The 13,647-nt window shown below is 39.9% G+C and overlaps 1 protein-coding gene across 1 annotated transcript in view; it reads left to right on the top strand.

Annotated features, from left to right (window-relative positions):
* Window positions 1–13,647, top strand: part of LOC122540182 (dynein axonemal heavy chain 8-like) — a 1,320,893-nt gene that overhangs the window by 960,356 nt on the left and 346,890 nt on the right. Inside the window, exons 54-56 of the mRNA XM_043675532.1 lie at window positions 3,876–4,018; window positions 9,647–9,781; window positions 11,551–11,673. Of these exons, the coding sequence (XP_043531467.1) occupies window positions 3,876–4,018; window positions 9,647–9,781; window positions 11,551–11,673 (401 nt within the window). The remainder of the gene's footprint in view (window positions 1–3,875; window positions 4,019–9,646; window positions 9,782–11,550; window positions 11,674–13,647) is intronic.

Genomic DNA, 13,647 nt, shown 5'->3' with positions numbered 1-13,647 from the left:
CTTCCCTGACTGCTCCACTGTGATGCTGCACCAGAACATACTTCCCAGACTTTTTCACTGTTATTCTGCTCCAGATCACCCGTCCCAGACTGTTTCACTGTTATGCTGCTCCACGACTCCCTTCCCAGACTGTTTCTCTGTGATGATGCTCCAGGACATCCTTCCCAGACTGTTTCGCTGTGACACTTTTACAGAACACTCTTCCCAGACTGTTTCACTTTGATGCTGCTGCAGGACACCCTTCACAGACTCCTTCACTGTGAATGCTGCTCCAGCAATCCCTTACGAGACTGTTTCACTGTGCAGTTCTCCAGAACCCCCTTCCCAGACTGTTTCACTGTGTTGCTGCTACAGGACACCCTTCCCAAACTGTTTCACTTTGATGCTTTACCAGGAAACCCTTCCCAGACTGCTTCACTGTTGTGCTGCTCCAGGACACCCTTCCCAGACTGTTTCTCTATGATGCTGTGACAGGGCACCCTTCCCAGACTGTTTCAGTGTGATGCTGTGACAGGAAACCCTTCCCAGACTGATCCATTGTGATGCTCCTCGCAAGTAGCAATCCTCTTTGGAGACAGAATCCCCATGTGTGAAGGGTGTGTTAGTTGGGGCATGTCTGTATTCTATGTGCTATCTTTTATCCAATTGGACTGTCATGTATGTGTGTGTTACTGGTTTGTGATTACTGAAAGTGCGACTTAAGGTTTGTCCTAATTTCCCTGAAAACAGTATGGTTTGGTGTTTGGCTCTGCTGCTGTTCCCCCGTATGAATTGCTGTTTCTCTGTATGCAGCTGTTGACTGTTTTGTAAATGTATTGTTTCATAAAATTATAACCTGGAAAAGAAAAATAAACAGGGTATTTCACTCTGATAGTTGTCTCTGAGGGAGCTGGATGTGTCAAGGACTCTCCATTTGTGTCAGGGAAACTGACTGGTTTGGCTGGGCCAGTTAGTGTTGTCTTGCTGTTGTTGGTTTCTGCTTTTTTTTGGGAGACCCTGATCCCTGAACTGGCTGAATTATATAGCCAGTTTGTTAACTGGTATTTCTTTTATTGAGGACTGATTTCTAAACTGGCTGATTTCCACAATGTGTTTCAGGTGTAACGCAGTTCTCATGAGCAAACTGTTGTTTCACTGGCCTGTGTGTTACTCTTTTACTTTGAGAAAAGGACAATGTTGATTTTGTGGCAAGGCTTAGCCCTTGTACTCTAGTTTTCTTTGTTTTTTTACATGTTTTCACTTTTTTGGTGTTTGGACTGAACCCTTGTGAGAAAAATACATCTTTCTAGATGACCTGTTCCTGTGGGTAGGCCTGGACCTTGATAGTGGACTGGGCCTCCGTTAAGACTGAATATCTGAGTGTGCAGGGATGTGAGCATTTGCTGTGTCCTGGCCGTTGAGAGTGGATTCTACCTTTGCGAATGGATCAAACCCCAGGGAATTAACTGCACCTTCACAATGTACTGTGGTCCTGTGAGTGGACCTTGTTTTCTGTGGATAAACCAGGTCTCTATGGAGACTGAACACCTGTGTGACAGGGTGGGTTGCTGGGGCAGGGTCTGTATTCTATGCACTGTTTCTTATCTAACTGGACTGTCTTGTTTGTATTTGTTACTGTTTTGTGATGACTGAAAGTGGGTTTTGAGGTTTGTCCTCATTTCCCTGAAAACTGGTTCAATGTTGGTTTTGGGGTTTGGCTTTGCTGCTCTTCTCCCTTGTAAATCACTGTTTCGTTGTATACTGCTGTTAATGTTAATTGCTTGTGAATTGTGTACTATTTAAGAAAATTAAATAAACAAGGGATTTCACTTTGACAGTTGGGTCTGAGGGAGCTGGATCAGTGTCAAGGACTCTCCATTTGTATCAGGAGACTGATTCTGAGCTGGCTGCCCACATCCAGTGTGTACTGCTGTTGTTGGCTTCTGTTTTACCTTGGAGACCTTCACACCTGAACTGGCTGAATTATTTAAAAAAAACTAAGATCTGGCTTTGAGCTGGCTGGTCACAGTCCATGTACTGTGCACATCTAAATAAAGGGTGATTTTGGTGATGGTTATTTCAGGAGGCTACCTGCAAAAAGGCGATGGTTTGGGTACAGTCAAAAATATTGTTACTTCAAAGGGGAAAGTTAAGACAAACAAAGTCATCTCCCTGCATGATAAAGCAGATTGAATTAAGTTTAAGAGGTAAAAATGTGATTATGACAGGTGCCAAGTAGTAAATTGAGATGAGAAGCAAGCTGGAATTAGAAGGTTCAGAAAGCAGGTGAGAAAGCAAAAACTAAAAGCAATAAGGAATTAAGAAAAGACAAACAGCTAGCATAAAAGGAAATTCCAAACTCTTCTGTTGTAAAAAGAGGAATAGAGATATTAGAGTGCAAACATTGAATTTATTTATGGAGTCAAGAGGTATGGGTATGATATTAAATGACAACTCCGCATCAATCTTTACGTCTAAGGCAGATGCTGCCCAGGCCGTGGTGACAGAAAGATGGAACACGTCAATAGAAGTGTTCAAAACTGATCAGGCAAAGGTATTGGATAAGTTGTCAATTCCGCCTTGGATGAGTACATTGTTTCTATTTAAACAACACCCATTGTGCTGTTTTACAGGGAAGAGGTAAGAGATTAGCTCCAGTAAACTGCTCAATCACAATGGGCACAACAGGCCCAATGGCTTCCTTTTGTACCAAAACGATTATTTCTGCAAATTAATATTGGGGTTCTGAACAGATGAATGAACACTGAGAAATGGGAGTCCAAGGCATGAGGAGATATACACCAAATAGCTCTGGAAGTCAGTCGGCTTATTATGAACATTCATTGATAGCTTCAGCAGGTCTGGCAGCATTTTTAGGGAAACAGATTGAATGTTCTCAGTTCAATATGTAATTTTAATGTAAACTGAAAACAAAGTTGATGACATTGTCCAGTTTCAAGTGAGATTAGGCGTTTCTTCTCAGTTCTAGAATGTATCACTTTACTGGAAAAAGAAATGAGGTATTCATTTTGAGTAGAAGTGTAACAGAAGATGCTCCATTTAATCAATGAAAAAAAGGCATAGCTGAGAACTCTGTTCCAATTCTAAAGTGCTGTATTTTCTGAAATGAAGCTAAGGTCAAGTCGCTCCTGGCAACTAGCACTATCAGATCCACATCCCACAGAGAGCCAGGGCTTCCACCTTGGAACCTGCACAAAGACGAGGTCACTATCACAGAGGACAAACTCAATGCTCTGATCAAAACAGTTGCAGCAACTGTTTAGCCTTTTTGTCCTGTCTATTTGCCAAGGTTTTGACTAATATTGATATCTGCAGTTTGATCTGCAATATTGGTGCTATGGTCATACCCCAGCGGCTGCAGCCGTTTCCACTGCTGCCCATCTTACTGCTGAAAAGAAAAAGGATGAGGAGAAACCAGAGTAGTCATATGATTCTGATGGTGACATAGGCTTTGATTAACTGAAATGTGCAACATAGTTACAATTAAAAGAAAAAATTAAAAAGAACATGCAGGTACCCATCATGGCATCATTTATTTGGAAGGAAATTTGAAGGGGAAGTTCTTCAGTATAAGAAGTAGTACAGCCATGCAGGCAGAAGAGGCTGGACTGTTCATACCTCTACTTAAGGAAGAAGCAGAAACCCTTTGGGGAATGGTGTTATTGAAGGATTGTATGTCCTTCATAAAAAGAAAATGGCCATGACCCAGAAAATGGAAACTATCAAGGTGATGGAGCTAACAATTTTTTTTACTGGGGCAAGAGTAAGATGAATGTTTTCATAATAATCAGATGTTATAATCAAAGTTAGGACTGAATAGCCCCCAACCTTTCTTATGCAAACATTAAACTTCTGTGCTTGCTTTTTTGTTTCAGGCGAATGGGAGAACTGGAAAATCTGGGTACAGGAGTATTCCTATCCACCTGACAGTGAGCCAGACTATACGTCAATCCTTGTGCCAAATGTTGACAATGTCAGGACCAACTTTCTACTGCATATCATAGCTAAACAAAACAAGGTAAGTGCTTAATAAAAGAGCTTAATTGCTTTGTCAGTATAATGGTTTCACATGTTCCAGATGTCTGATCATGCGTGGAAGTGGGTGCTCAGTGGTTAGGAGGTGCTGGTCAAGTTGATGGTCATAAAAACTGATGTCATCTCTCCACAGAGTAGGAAACCACGCAAATAGCATTCAGAAGGTAGTGCAGAAACCACAGAGTATGGCATTTAGTATTCAGGATATATTCTACAGTGCAGGGAAGAGTTCAATTTCCTTAATAGATTGTCAGGGTAGGAATATTTCTGACATACTCTACTTATATCTTTACCTCTTGCAGACAACTCAATACGAAATAAATAACAATGTTTAATTCCTTGCCTCCCATTCCTTAAGTTTGAAAGTAGAACTGGAGACATGTTTTCATTAGGAAACCTGATGCTAAAATCGGGCTTGCCAAAACTATTCGGTAGGATAATGGCTACCCTGATCAGATAATTTCTCACTGCATATTGCATAAGCTCATGAAGATCCTAAGGTGGTCATTGTTGGGCCTGAAAACTGCCCACTCTACTTTGGATTACCCGATACCTCAAAGGCGTGGACAACAGGTGAAGCTAATTGGTTCATGCTGTTGCTGACCAATAGCGATGGAGTTGCTGGCGTCAATGATCTCAGTTAGCTGGATAGCAAGTTTGTGATGCAAAGGGACACCGACTGTGTGGATTCAATTCCCATGTTAGCTGAAGTCACTGTGAAGGTTCTGCCTTCTCACTTCACCTCTTGCCTGAGGTAGGGGTGACCCTCAAGTTAAACACACCACCAGTCATCTCTCTCCAATGACAGAGCAGCCCTATAGTCCTCTGAGACATTGATGACCTTAACTTGATGTTAGCCATGAACAAGATGCCAAAACATTATTTAAATGTAAAAAGCCATGGTCCAGAGGGACATGGAGACCCCATCCATAATCACAAAATAGCATTCAAGTTCAACAAATAATAGGGAAGACAGATGGAATGGTGGCTTTTATTTCAAAGGAAATGGAATATGAAAATATGAAGATTTTGCTAAAACTATACAAGACACTATTCAGACCACAGCTGGAATACTGCAAACAGTTTTGGGTCCCATTATCTCAGGAAAGATATACTCCAGGTTTTGGATTTTCAGTTGGCTTTTGGTAAGATCCCTCGTAAGAGATTCGTGGTCAAACGTAAAGGTACAAGCAAGCCGTGACTGGTGGGATATAGTCAAGGATCGGTGCTTGGGCTCCAGTTGATACCACGTATGGAGGGAATGTCTTATGAGGAGAGGTTGCATAGATTGGGTTTCTAGTTGTTGGAATGTAGAAGGATGAGAGGTGACTTTATTGAAACATATAAGACTCTTTAGCAATGTGTTTGGCTTTCTGGGCAACTAGGGATGGACAATAAATGGTGACCAGTGATACCCATGTCTTGAGTGAAGAAATAAAATGATTGTATAAATCGTTGTTTCCCCTTGTGACCAGAGGGCTAAATCTCAGATTAAGGTTTCTCCTATTTAAGACAGAAATGAGGAGTAATTCCTTTTCTCAAAGTGTAGTGAATCTATGAACTGCTTTATCACAGAGGGTTGTTGAGGTTGGGCTGTTAAGTGTATTTAAGGCTGAGAAGTTTTAATCAGTAAGGGAATCAAAGCTAACGGGAAAAAGGCAAGAAAGTGGAGTTGATGATTATCAGATCTGCAGAACAGACTTGATGGGCTGAATGGTTTACTTCTGTTCCTGTTTTACGGTCTTCTATTCAAGCCAAAAAAACATTCTGCTTATCACACAAATGAATAATATGGTGTATAAACTTCAGTGTCAGTTGGGCTTACTTTGTGGCACATTTACATGTACTGGAAACTACATATATTAATACAGAGGGTTCAGTTCTTTGCAGACTGGAAGAGCAAAGTAGATAACAGCCATTCACTGGTTAATTTCCAAAGGTAATTCCCTGACTTATCAGAGTTAAGATTTCTAATTTAAAATTTAACAATGCTATTAACTGTCGATCTACATTGATGGGTGTATTCACGCAATGCTCTACCAATTAAAGTCCATTTGCCAAACAATCAGCACTGTCTACTCATGAAATACATATCAGTTTCCCCTTGAACTTCTATTCTTGCAAAATGTTCTGATAATTGCAAGAGAAAAAGGTGTAAGGCCCAAGTTTCAGAATGCACTAAGGCATATTAAAACAACTTAAAAATCAATCAATTTCTAGCCACTATTTCCCAAAGGATCCTTCACAGCAGGGTTATTTAAGAGCCCTTCTCATTATACAACCCCAAACTTAAAATAATCGGAACCCTCATTGGATCTTCAATATACTGTCCCAGAATCTGATTTGTACACATCACAAGAATTCATTGTCCATAGTTTTAATGCTGACTTGGTTAATGCAGTCTATATTCAATTTAAAGTCATATTATTACTGTATTACCCATGTTATATGCATCTCTAATTTCCTGATTTATAGCATGCACAATACTAGTACTTAAGCTTGTGTTCTGTAAACAGCTCCAATGTTTGCTTTCCCTTATTGTTTCTGCCCAAACTGATTCTACATCCAGATTCTCCAATCAGAGATCCACTCTTACTAATGTTATGATGTGATCACTTATTATGATGCTGCCTGCTGCTTTTTCCTTTTGTATGTTGCCTCCTAAAAATATAAAATATCCTTAGATAACCATTTCGCAATCTTGCTCATTTAAGCATGTTAAATTGTATCTATTTATCTATATTTGTGCATTCGGATAGAATGCCAATAATTTTGCCTTTTTTGCATTATTGGTTGGCATGGAAGGTATGTGGAACCAAATTGATATGAGGGGATTACCAGAAGAACATGGAAGAGAGTGGGATGGGGGAGAAATGTTTTTCTCATCTCTCACTAAATGGTATCTAGCTGATATCCTGAGACTGTATCCTCAGTTCTAGAGTTCCCAACCAGGGAATATATCTTCACTGCAACTCATCTGTCCAGCTCTGTTAGAATTTTATACTTTTCAATCAGGTCCCTTCTTATCATTCTAAACTCCCGTGAATAGAAGTCCAGCTAAAACAATCACTCCTCAGAGTATCATCCTGCCATCCCTGGAAAGAAGAAGACTAAGAGGGGATTTGATAGAGACATACAAGATGACCAGAGGATTAGATAGGGTAGACAGTGAAAATCTATTTTCCGAGAATGATGAGGGGGCATTTAAAACAGATGTCAGAGGCAGGTTCTTTATGAAGAGAGTGGTAAGGGCATGGAATGCCCTACCTGCTAATGTAGTCAACTCAGCCACATTGGGGAGATTGAAACAATCCTTAGATAAGCACATGGATGATGATGGGATAGTGTAGGGGGACGAGCTGAGAATAGTTCACAGGTCGGTGCAACATTGGGCCTGTTCTGTGCTGCATTGTTATTGTTCTATGTATCAGTCTAATGAACCTCCACTGCATTCGCTGTATTGGTAAGTATACTCTTTCCGAGGTAGGGAGACCAAAACTGCCGTCATACTTGAGATATGATCTCACCGAGGTCCTGGATAGCTGTAGTAAAACATCAACACTTCAGAACCTAAATCCTATTTGCCTTCCTAATTGCTTGCAGATCCATTTGTAAAACTGCACTACACAATATATTATAATTTTCAAATCGACTCTTGTTTGTTTTTCATGCCAAAGTGTTTAACTTCACATTTGGCCATGTTGTACTGTATCTGCGTGTTTGCCAACTCAATCAACTTGTCTCTGTTACCTTGAAGCCTCCTTGCATCCTCTTCACATCTCACATTTTGCCTTATTTTGTATTGTCAGTAAACCTGGAAATATTGCGCTTTGTTCCCTCAGCCACATCATTTATATCTAGAATGAAGACCTGGGGTCTAAGCACTGATTTATTACAGTATTCCTTTAACTTTGTATACCCCAGTCCAACACAAGCACCTCCAAATCATGACCATCAGTTACTGCTTGCTTACACATTAAGTTTCCCTTCTAACCTTTTATTGAAGGACATCATTAAAAGCTATCCAAATGTACATCCATTGGTTTTCCCTTATGTATTCAAAATCTTTAAAAAATTGCAGTAGATTTTTTAAGCATGATTTTTTTCATTTTATTGACTTTGTCTAGTTCTGTTAATGCATTCCAAATGCTGTGTTATCACATCTTTTATTATAGACTCCAGCATTTCCCCGTTACCTGGGTCTAACCCATCTGTAATCATTTCTTTTTGCTCTCCCTCTTATTTTAAATAGTGGGAGGGGTGAGATTTAGGGAGCTTCATTATGAGCAACACAACTGGAACACGATCCCTGAGCACTGAGGAGTTTTAACCAAGCTACTTCTGGAAGCAGTGTGCCTAACTCCATACTTTGAGTACTGTATACAGTTTTAGCAACATACTTTGGAGATTTATTTTTGCAAGAGAGGCAATTCAAAAAAGGAGCAAATTGCTGCAGATGCTGGAATCTGTACGGGGAAAAAAAGATGCTGGTAATCACAGTGGGTCAGGCAACATCCATGGAGGGAGGGCAAGCTAACATTTCAAGTCCAAATGAGTCATCTAGACTTGAAACGTTTGCTGGCTGTCTCTCCATGGCTGCTGCCTGACCTGCTGTGAATTCCAGTGCTTTTTGATTTCAGTACAGTTCAAAGAAAATTCACTATGAACATGAGGGGTTATCTTTTGATGAAAGGTTAAGCCGGTTGGATACATGCTTATTTGAATTTTAAAAAATAAGGGATGTCCCTTACTGAAATAAGTATACTTTGTGGGACTTGGAATGTAGATTCTCAAAGATGTTTCTTCTCATGGTAGAACCTAAAACCTGGGCAAATATTTTAAAATAAAGTGTCATCCATTTAGATTACTTACAGTGTGCAAACAGGCCCTTTGGCCCAACAAGTCCACACCGAACCGCAACCCACCCCCCTACATTTACCCCCGCCCCTTACACTACGGACAATTTAGCGTGGTCAATTCACCTAACCTGCACATTTTTGGACCGTGGGAGGAAACCAGAGCAAACCCATGCAGATATGGGGAGAATGTGCAAACACCACACAGTCAGTCGCCTGAGGCGGGAATTGAACCCGGGTCTCTGGCGCTGTGAGGCAGCAGTGCCAACCACTGTGCCACTGTGCCGCCCACGGCAGAAAGTCTTTTTCTTTCAGTATTGGAATTATCTTCCTAATATAGCTTTGGTCATTCAATACATTTAAGGCTAGGCTAAGGGAATCAAGAGTTATGAGGTCACATTGCATCAGACAGAATCTTATTAATTGACGAAGCAGGATGGTAGGAATGAATGGTGCATTGTCACTCCTATCTCTGTGGGTTAGGATCCTTTAGTTTTGTTTACGTTACAGTTTAGTTCTCATGCAACTTTGTTAATTCAGCTGGTCAGAGAAACACTCAGCTTTATTCATTTACCTTAACTTTGTGGAAAACCATTTTTATTTCCATTTTTTGAAGTACTGAAAAATCAATTCTCAAATATGAAGTAGTCTGATAACCAGTTTAAAAAGGTAATGTCAATTGAACAATGCTTCTTATTGTTTAGTGGGTATAAAACACTATACATTAAAAAATAGATTTTCTGATATCATAACAGGCAGTACTTCTGACTGGAGAACAGGGAACAGCAAAAACAGTCATGATTAAAGGCTATCTGAAGAAATATGATCCAGAAGAACACTTGTCCAAAAGTTTGAATTTTTCTTCTGCCACAGAACCCTATATGTTTCAGGTAACATCGAGGTTTATGCACATGAGCTACAAATGAACTTAATGGGTCAAATACCTGACAGCAGTTATCATCTTGTTTTAATTTAAGGCTAATTGAACCCATAGACCAAAGTTATGCTGGTGGTTTTAGCAATGCAGCAGATTATAAATTCCAACATCAGTAGCTTCAGCCAAATTAAAGCAAAGTAAAAGCAAACGTTGGAAATCTGAAATGAAACAAAGTGTTAGAGCAACTCAGCAGATCTGGCAGCATCTGTGAAGAGAGAAACACAATTATTGTTTCCTGCCTGGTGTGACTTTTTCAAAAATGCTCATTTCTTGATGGAGTATGCGTGTTGCTAGCTAGGCCATCATTTATTCCCGATCCCTGAATGCCCAGAGTCAACAATGTTGCTCTGGTCCAGAGTCATATGTAGGCCAGACCAAAAAGTGCTGGAAAATTCCCTTCCTAAAAGGATATTAGATGGGGTTTTTTTAAAACAATCAACAATGAGCTCATGGCTGCCATTAGGCTACATTTTTATTCCAAATTTTTTTTATTGAATTCAAATTTCACCCACTGCCATGGTAGGATTTGAATACATGCTACCTGAACAATATTCTGACTTTTTGGATTATTAATCCAATGAAACTCTTCATGACAAAGCAGGTTATTTAAAATATTCTTTAATCATTTCATTTTTTTTCCTTTAACTGCAATTTTATCATTATTTCTATGAATAGCGACTTGATCTTGTTTATTAGCTATGAAATTCCTTCCAATAAAATAGCTGCCCATCACATGTGCAGACAGGTCTTATAATGACACTTGGCTGTGACCCTGCACTCCTGTGTGTTTGCTCGATACCCCACCTGACAGTGGTGATTACAGTAATCATCTTGACTATTTTGACCAAGAGGTTTGTCATCTAATCCAATATCTTATATAACTCGGATCATACCTTGTTCATAATGTTACTGTGAGAGACTTTGGGCTGTTTTGTTACAGTAAAGGTGCTTTATGTAGTTGTTGTTAAGTTCTTATAAGCTTATCCTCAACTTGATTAGACAGATTAAAAAGCAACTAATCACAGCATAAGTTTGTGCTGGTGGCTTTCTAATTTTTTTTTCAAATTGTTGGCATTTGGACAAGATGATGAAACTTGTATTTGTTTTCATTCCTCATTTGCACAAGGAGAGCCCCTAACCCCTGCTTCCAAGGTGGGAATCCTTGGATAGGATAAATCGTTAGGGTATTTTCTCTGGGGTAGGTGAGTCCAGAACTAGGGGGCATAGGTTTAAGGTGAGACGGGAAAGATTTAAAAGAGACCTAAGGGGCAACTCTTTCACGCAGAGAGTGGAGCATGTATGGAATGATCTACCAGAGGAAGTGATGGAGGCTGGTGCAATTACTTCATTTAAAAGGCAACTAGATGTATATGAATAGAAAGGGTTTAGAGAGATATTGACTAAATGCTGGCAAATAGAACTAGATTATTTTAGGATATTTGGTCAGCATGGACAAGTTGGACCAAAAGATCTGTTTCTATGCTGTACACCTTTATGACTCTAATGCCTCTAACATAGTGCCAGACTGCAGAGTACAGCAAAAACCAAAGGAATGGCAGAACATTTTGAGTTAGTTGTAATGCACATGTACTTTGAGGTAGCACTTTATAATTCATTACGATTTGACATTTTTGCAGAACTGTAAAGCAGCCACAATTTCAAAGCAAAGCTCTCAGGTTACTGTGATATAATTGAGTAGAGCAATTTCTGTTATCTTTGCAGCGAACAGTTGAAAGTTATGTGGAAAAACGTGTGGGGAGCACATATGGACCTCCAAGTGGACGAAAAATGACAATATTTGTTGATGATATCAACATGCCTGTTATTAATGAGTGGGGAGATCAGGTAAAATATTTGATATTTCTCCTTAAATTTATCCATTAGTGGTTTTACAGCTGGTTTGGGGCTTCAACCTGTCTCAAAGGTGTTTTTCTGACCTTAAGTAAACTTTCAATCTTGGTGATATTTGCAAATATTGGGGTTTCTCTGGCTGTGTTGCATTTGCTGTAGTGATGTCATTTATATTTTCCAAAACATTAATGTTTTTGATTGAAGCAAGATATAACCACCTGTCAGACTAGTAATTCAAATTTGTGGCTGTGAAAGACTGTAGCCCTTTGCTATTGTCTCCTTTTAATCTCTTACATAAATGTTGGTAGCATTTCCTATTGTACTGGCCACAGCTGTATTAAAGTGATATTTTGTTTGTTTAGGCTGAGCATTTATCATGCTCTCTATATACTTCACAGTCAATATGAGAATGCTTTGGGATTTGCAACAGCATGGATTTTCTTATGTCCAGGATGTCATTGATTATGCACACATGTTGCCACCAGATAATAAAATACAAGTCAGCAATGTTCATACATATAAAATTTAATACTGTGTTACTATACATCTAGTGGTGTCAGTTTAGGTGAGTTGGCTGGACAGTTGGTTTGCAATGCAGAGTGATAGCAACAGTGTGTGTTCAACATCTGAGGGTACCATAAAGGATTCTCCTTTTCAACCTCCACCCTAACCTGAGCTGTGGTGATCCTCAGGTTAAACCACCACCAGTCACCTGTCTGCAAGACTATCGGCAACTTTACCTTTTATACATAGAATTTCTAGAGTGTGGAAGTTTGTACATTTTAATGTATAAGGCAGCAAGATGACTTTGTAACTTACTCCACCTTACTCTATTCAGACAGTTGTCTATTTGCAAGCAGCAAATCAATTAGTCTGTCAGTCAACTCTGGAAAGAATACAATAGCAATCTAAGTAACCACTTTTTAAAATATTTTGTTTGCTCATGGGATGTGAACATCACTGGCTGGGCCAGCATTTATTGCCCATTTGTAGTTGCATTTAAGAACATCATGAAGATGAGGTCCATATGCTATAGGTAGACACACATACTGTTAAGGAGGGAATTTCCAGAATTTGACCCAATTACACTGAGGATATATTTCCAAGTCAGAATGATGAGTGGCTTGGAGGAGAACTTGGAGGAGATGTCAGTGTGCCTACAGTTCTTCTAGATGGAAGTGGTCACATGATTGGAAGGTGCTGTCTGATGAACTTTGGTGAATTCCTGCAGTGGATTTTGCAGATGGTACACACTGCTGCAACTGAGCACTAGTGATGGAGGGAATGGGTGTTTGTGGTTGTGACATTAATTTTCTGATTCAGTAAGTGGATGTACATACTAGAGAAGGTGCAAAACTTGACCTACTCTTGGGAAATAAGGCAGGGCAGGTGACTGAGATGTCAGTGGGGGAGCACTTTGGTGCCAGCAACTATAATTCTATTCATTTTTAAATAGTGATGGGAAAGGATAGACCAGATCTAAAAGTTAGGTAAAAACAATGACTGCAGATGCTGGAAACCAGATTTTGGATTAGTGGTGTTGGAAGAGCACAGCAGTTCAGGCAAAATCCGAGGAGCAGCAAAATTGATGTTTCGGGCAAAAGCCCTTCATCAGGTATAAAGGCAGAGAGCCTGAAGCATGGAGAGATAAGCTAGAGGAGGGTGGGGATGGGGAGAAAGTAGCATGGAGTACAATAGGTGAGTGGGGGATGGGATGAAGGTGATAGGTCAGGGAGGAAGAGCTTCAGGACAGAGGAAATGACCTGGGAGTTGCAGTGGGAGAGGGACTCCCTGAGATTCTTGTAGAGGGAGGAGGAAACCTTCTTCAAGGCAGGCATTCTTGCAAGAGGATTCGCAGTAGGGTTAAAATCAACGAGGTAAAAACAATGATTTGGAGATGCCGGTGTTGGACTGGGGTGTACAAAGTTAAAAATCACACAACACCAGGTTATAGTCCAACAGGTTTAA

The sequence above is a fragment of the Chiloscyllium plagiosum genome, chromosome 3 (genome assembly GCF_004010195.1).
Source record: "Chiloscyllium plagiosum isolate BGI_BamShark_2017 chromosome 3, ASM401019v2, whole genome shotgun sequence".
NCBI lineage: Eukaryota > Metazoa > Chordata > Chondrichthyes > Orectolobiformes > Hemiscylliidae > Chiloscyllium > Chiloscyllium plagiosum.
The sequence above is the reverse complement of the archived record's forward strand: the minus strand, read 5'-3'. Positions and strand labels throughout refer to the sequence as shown.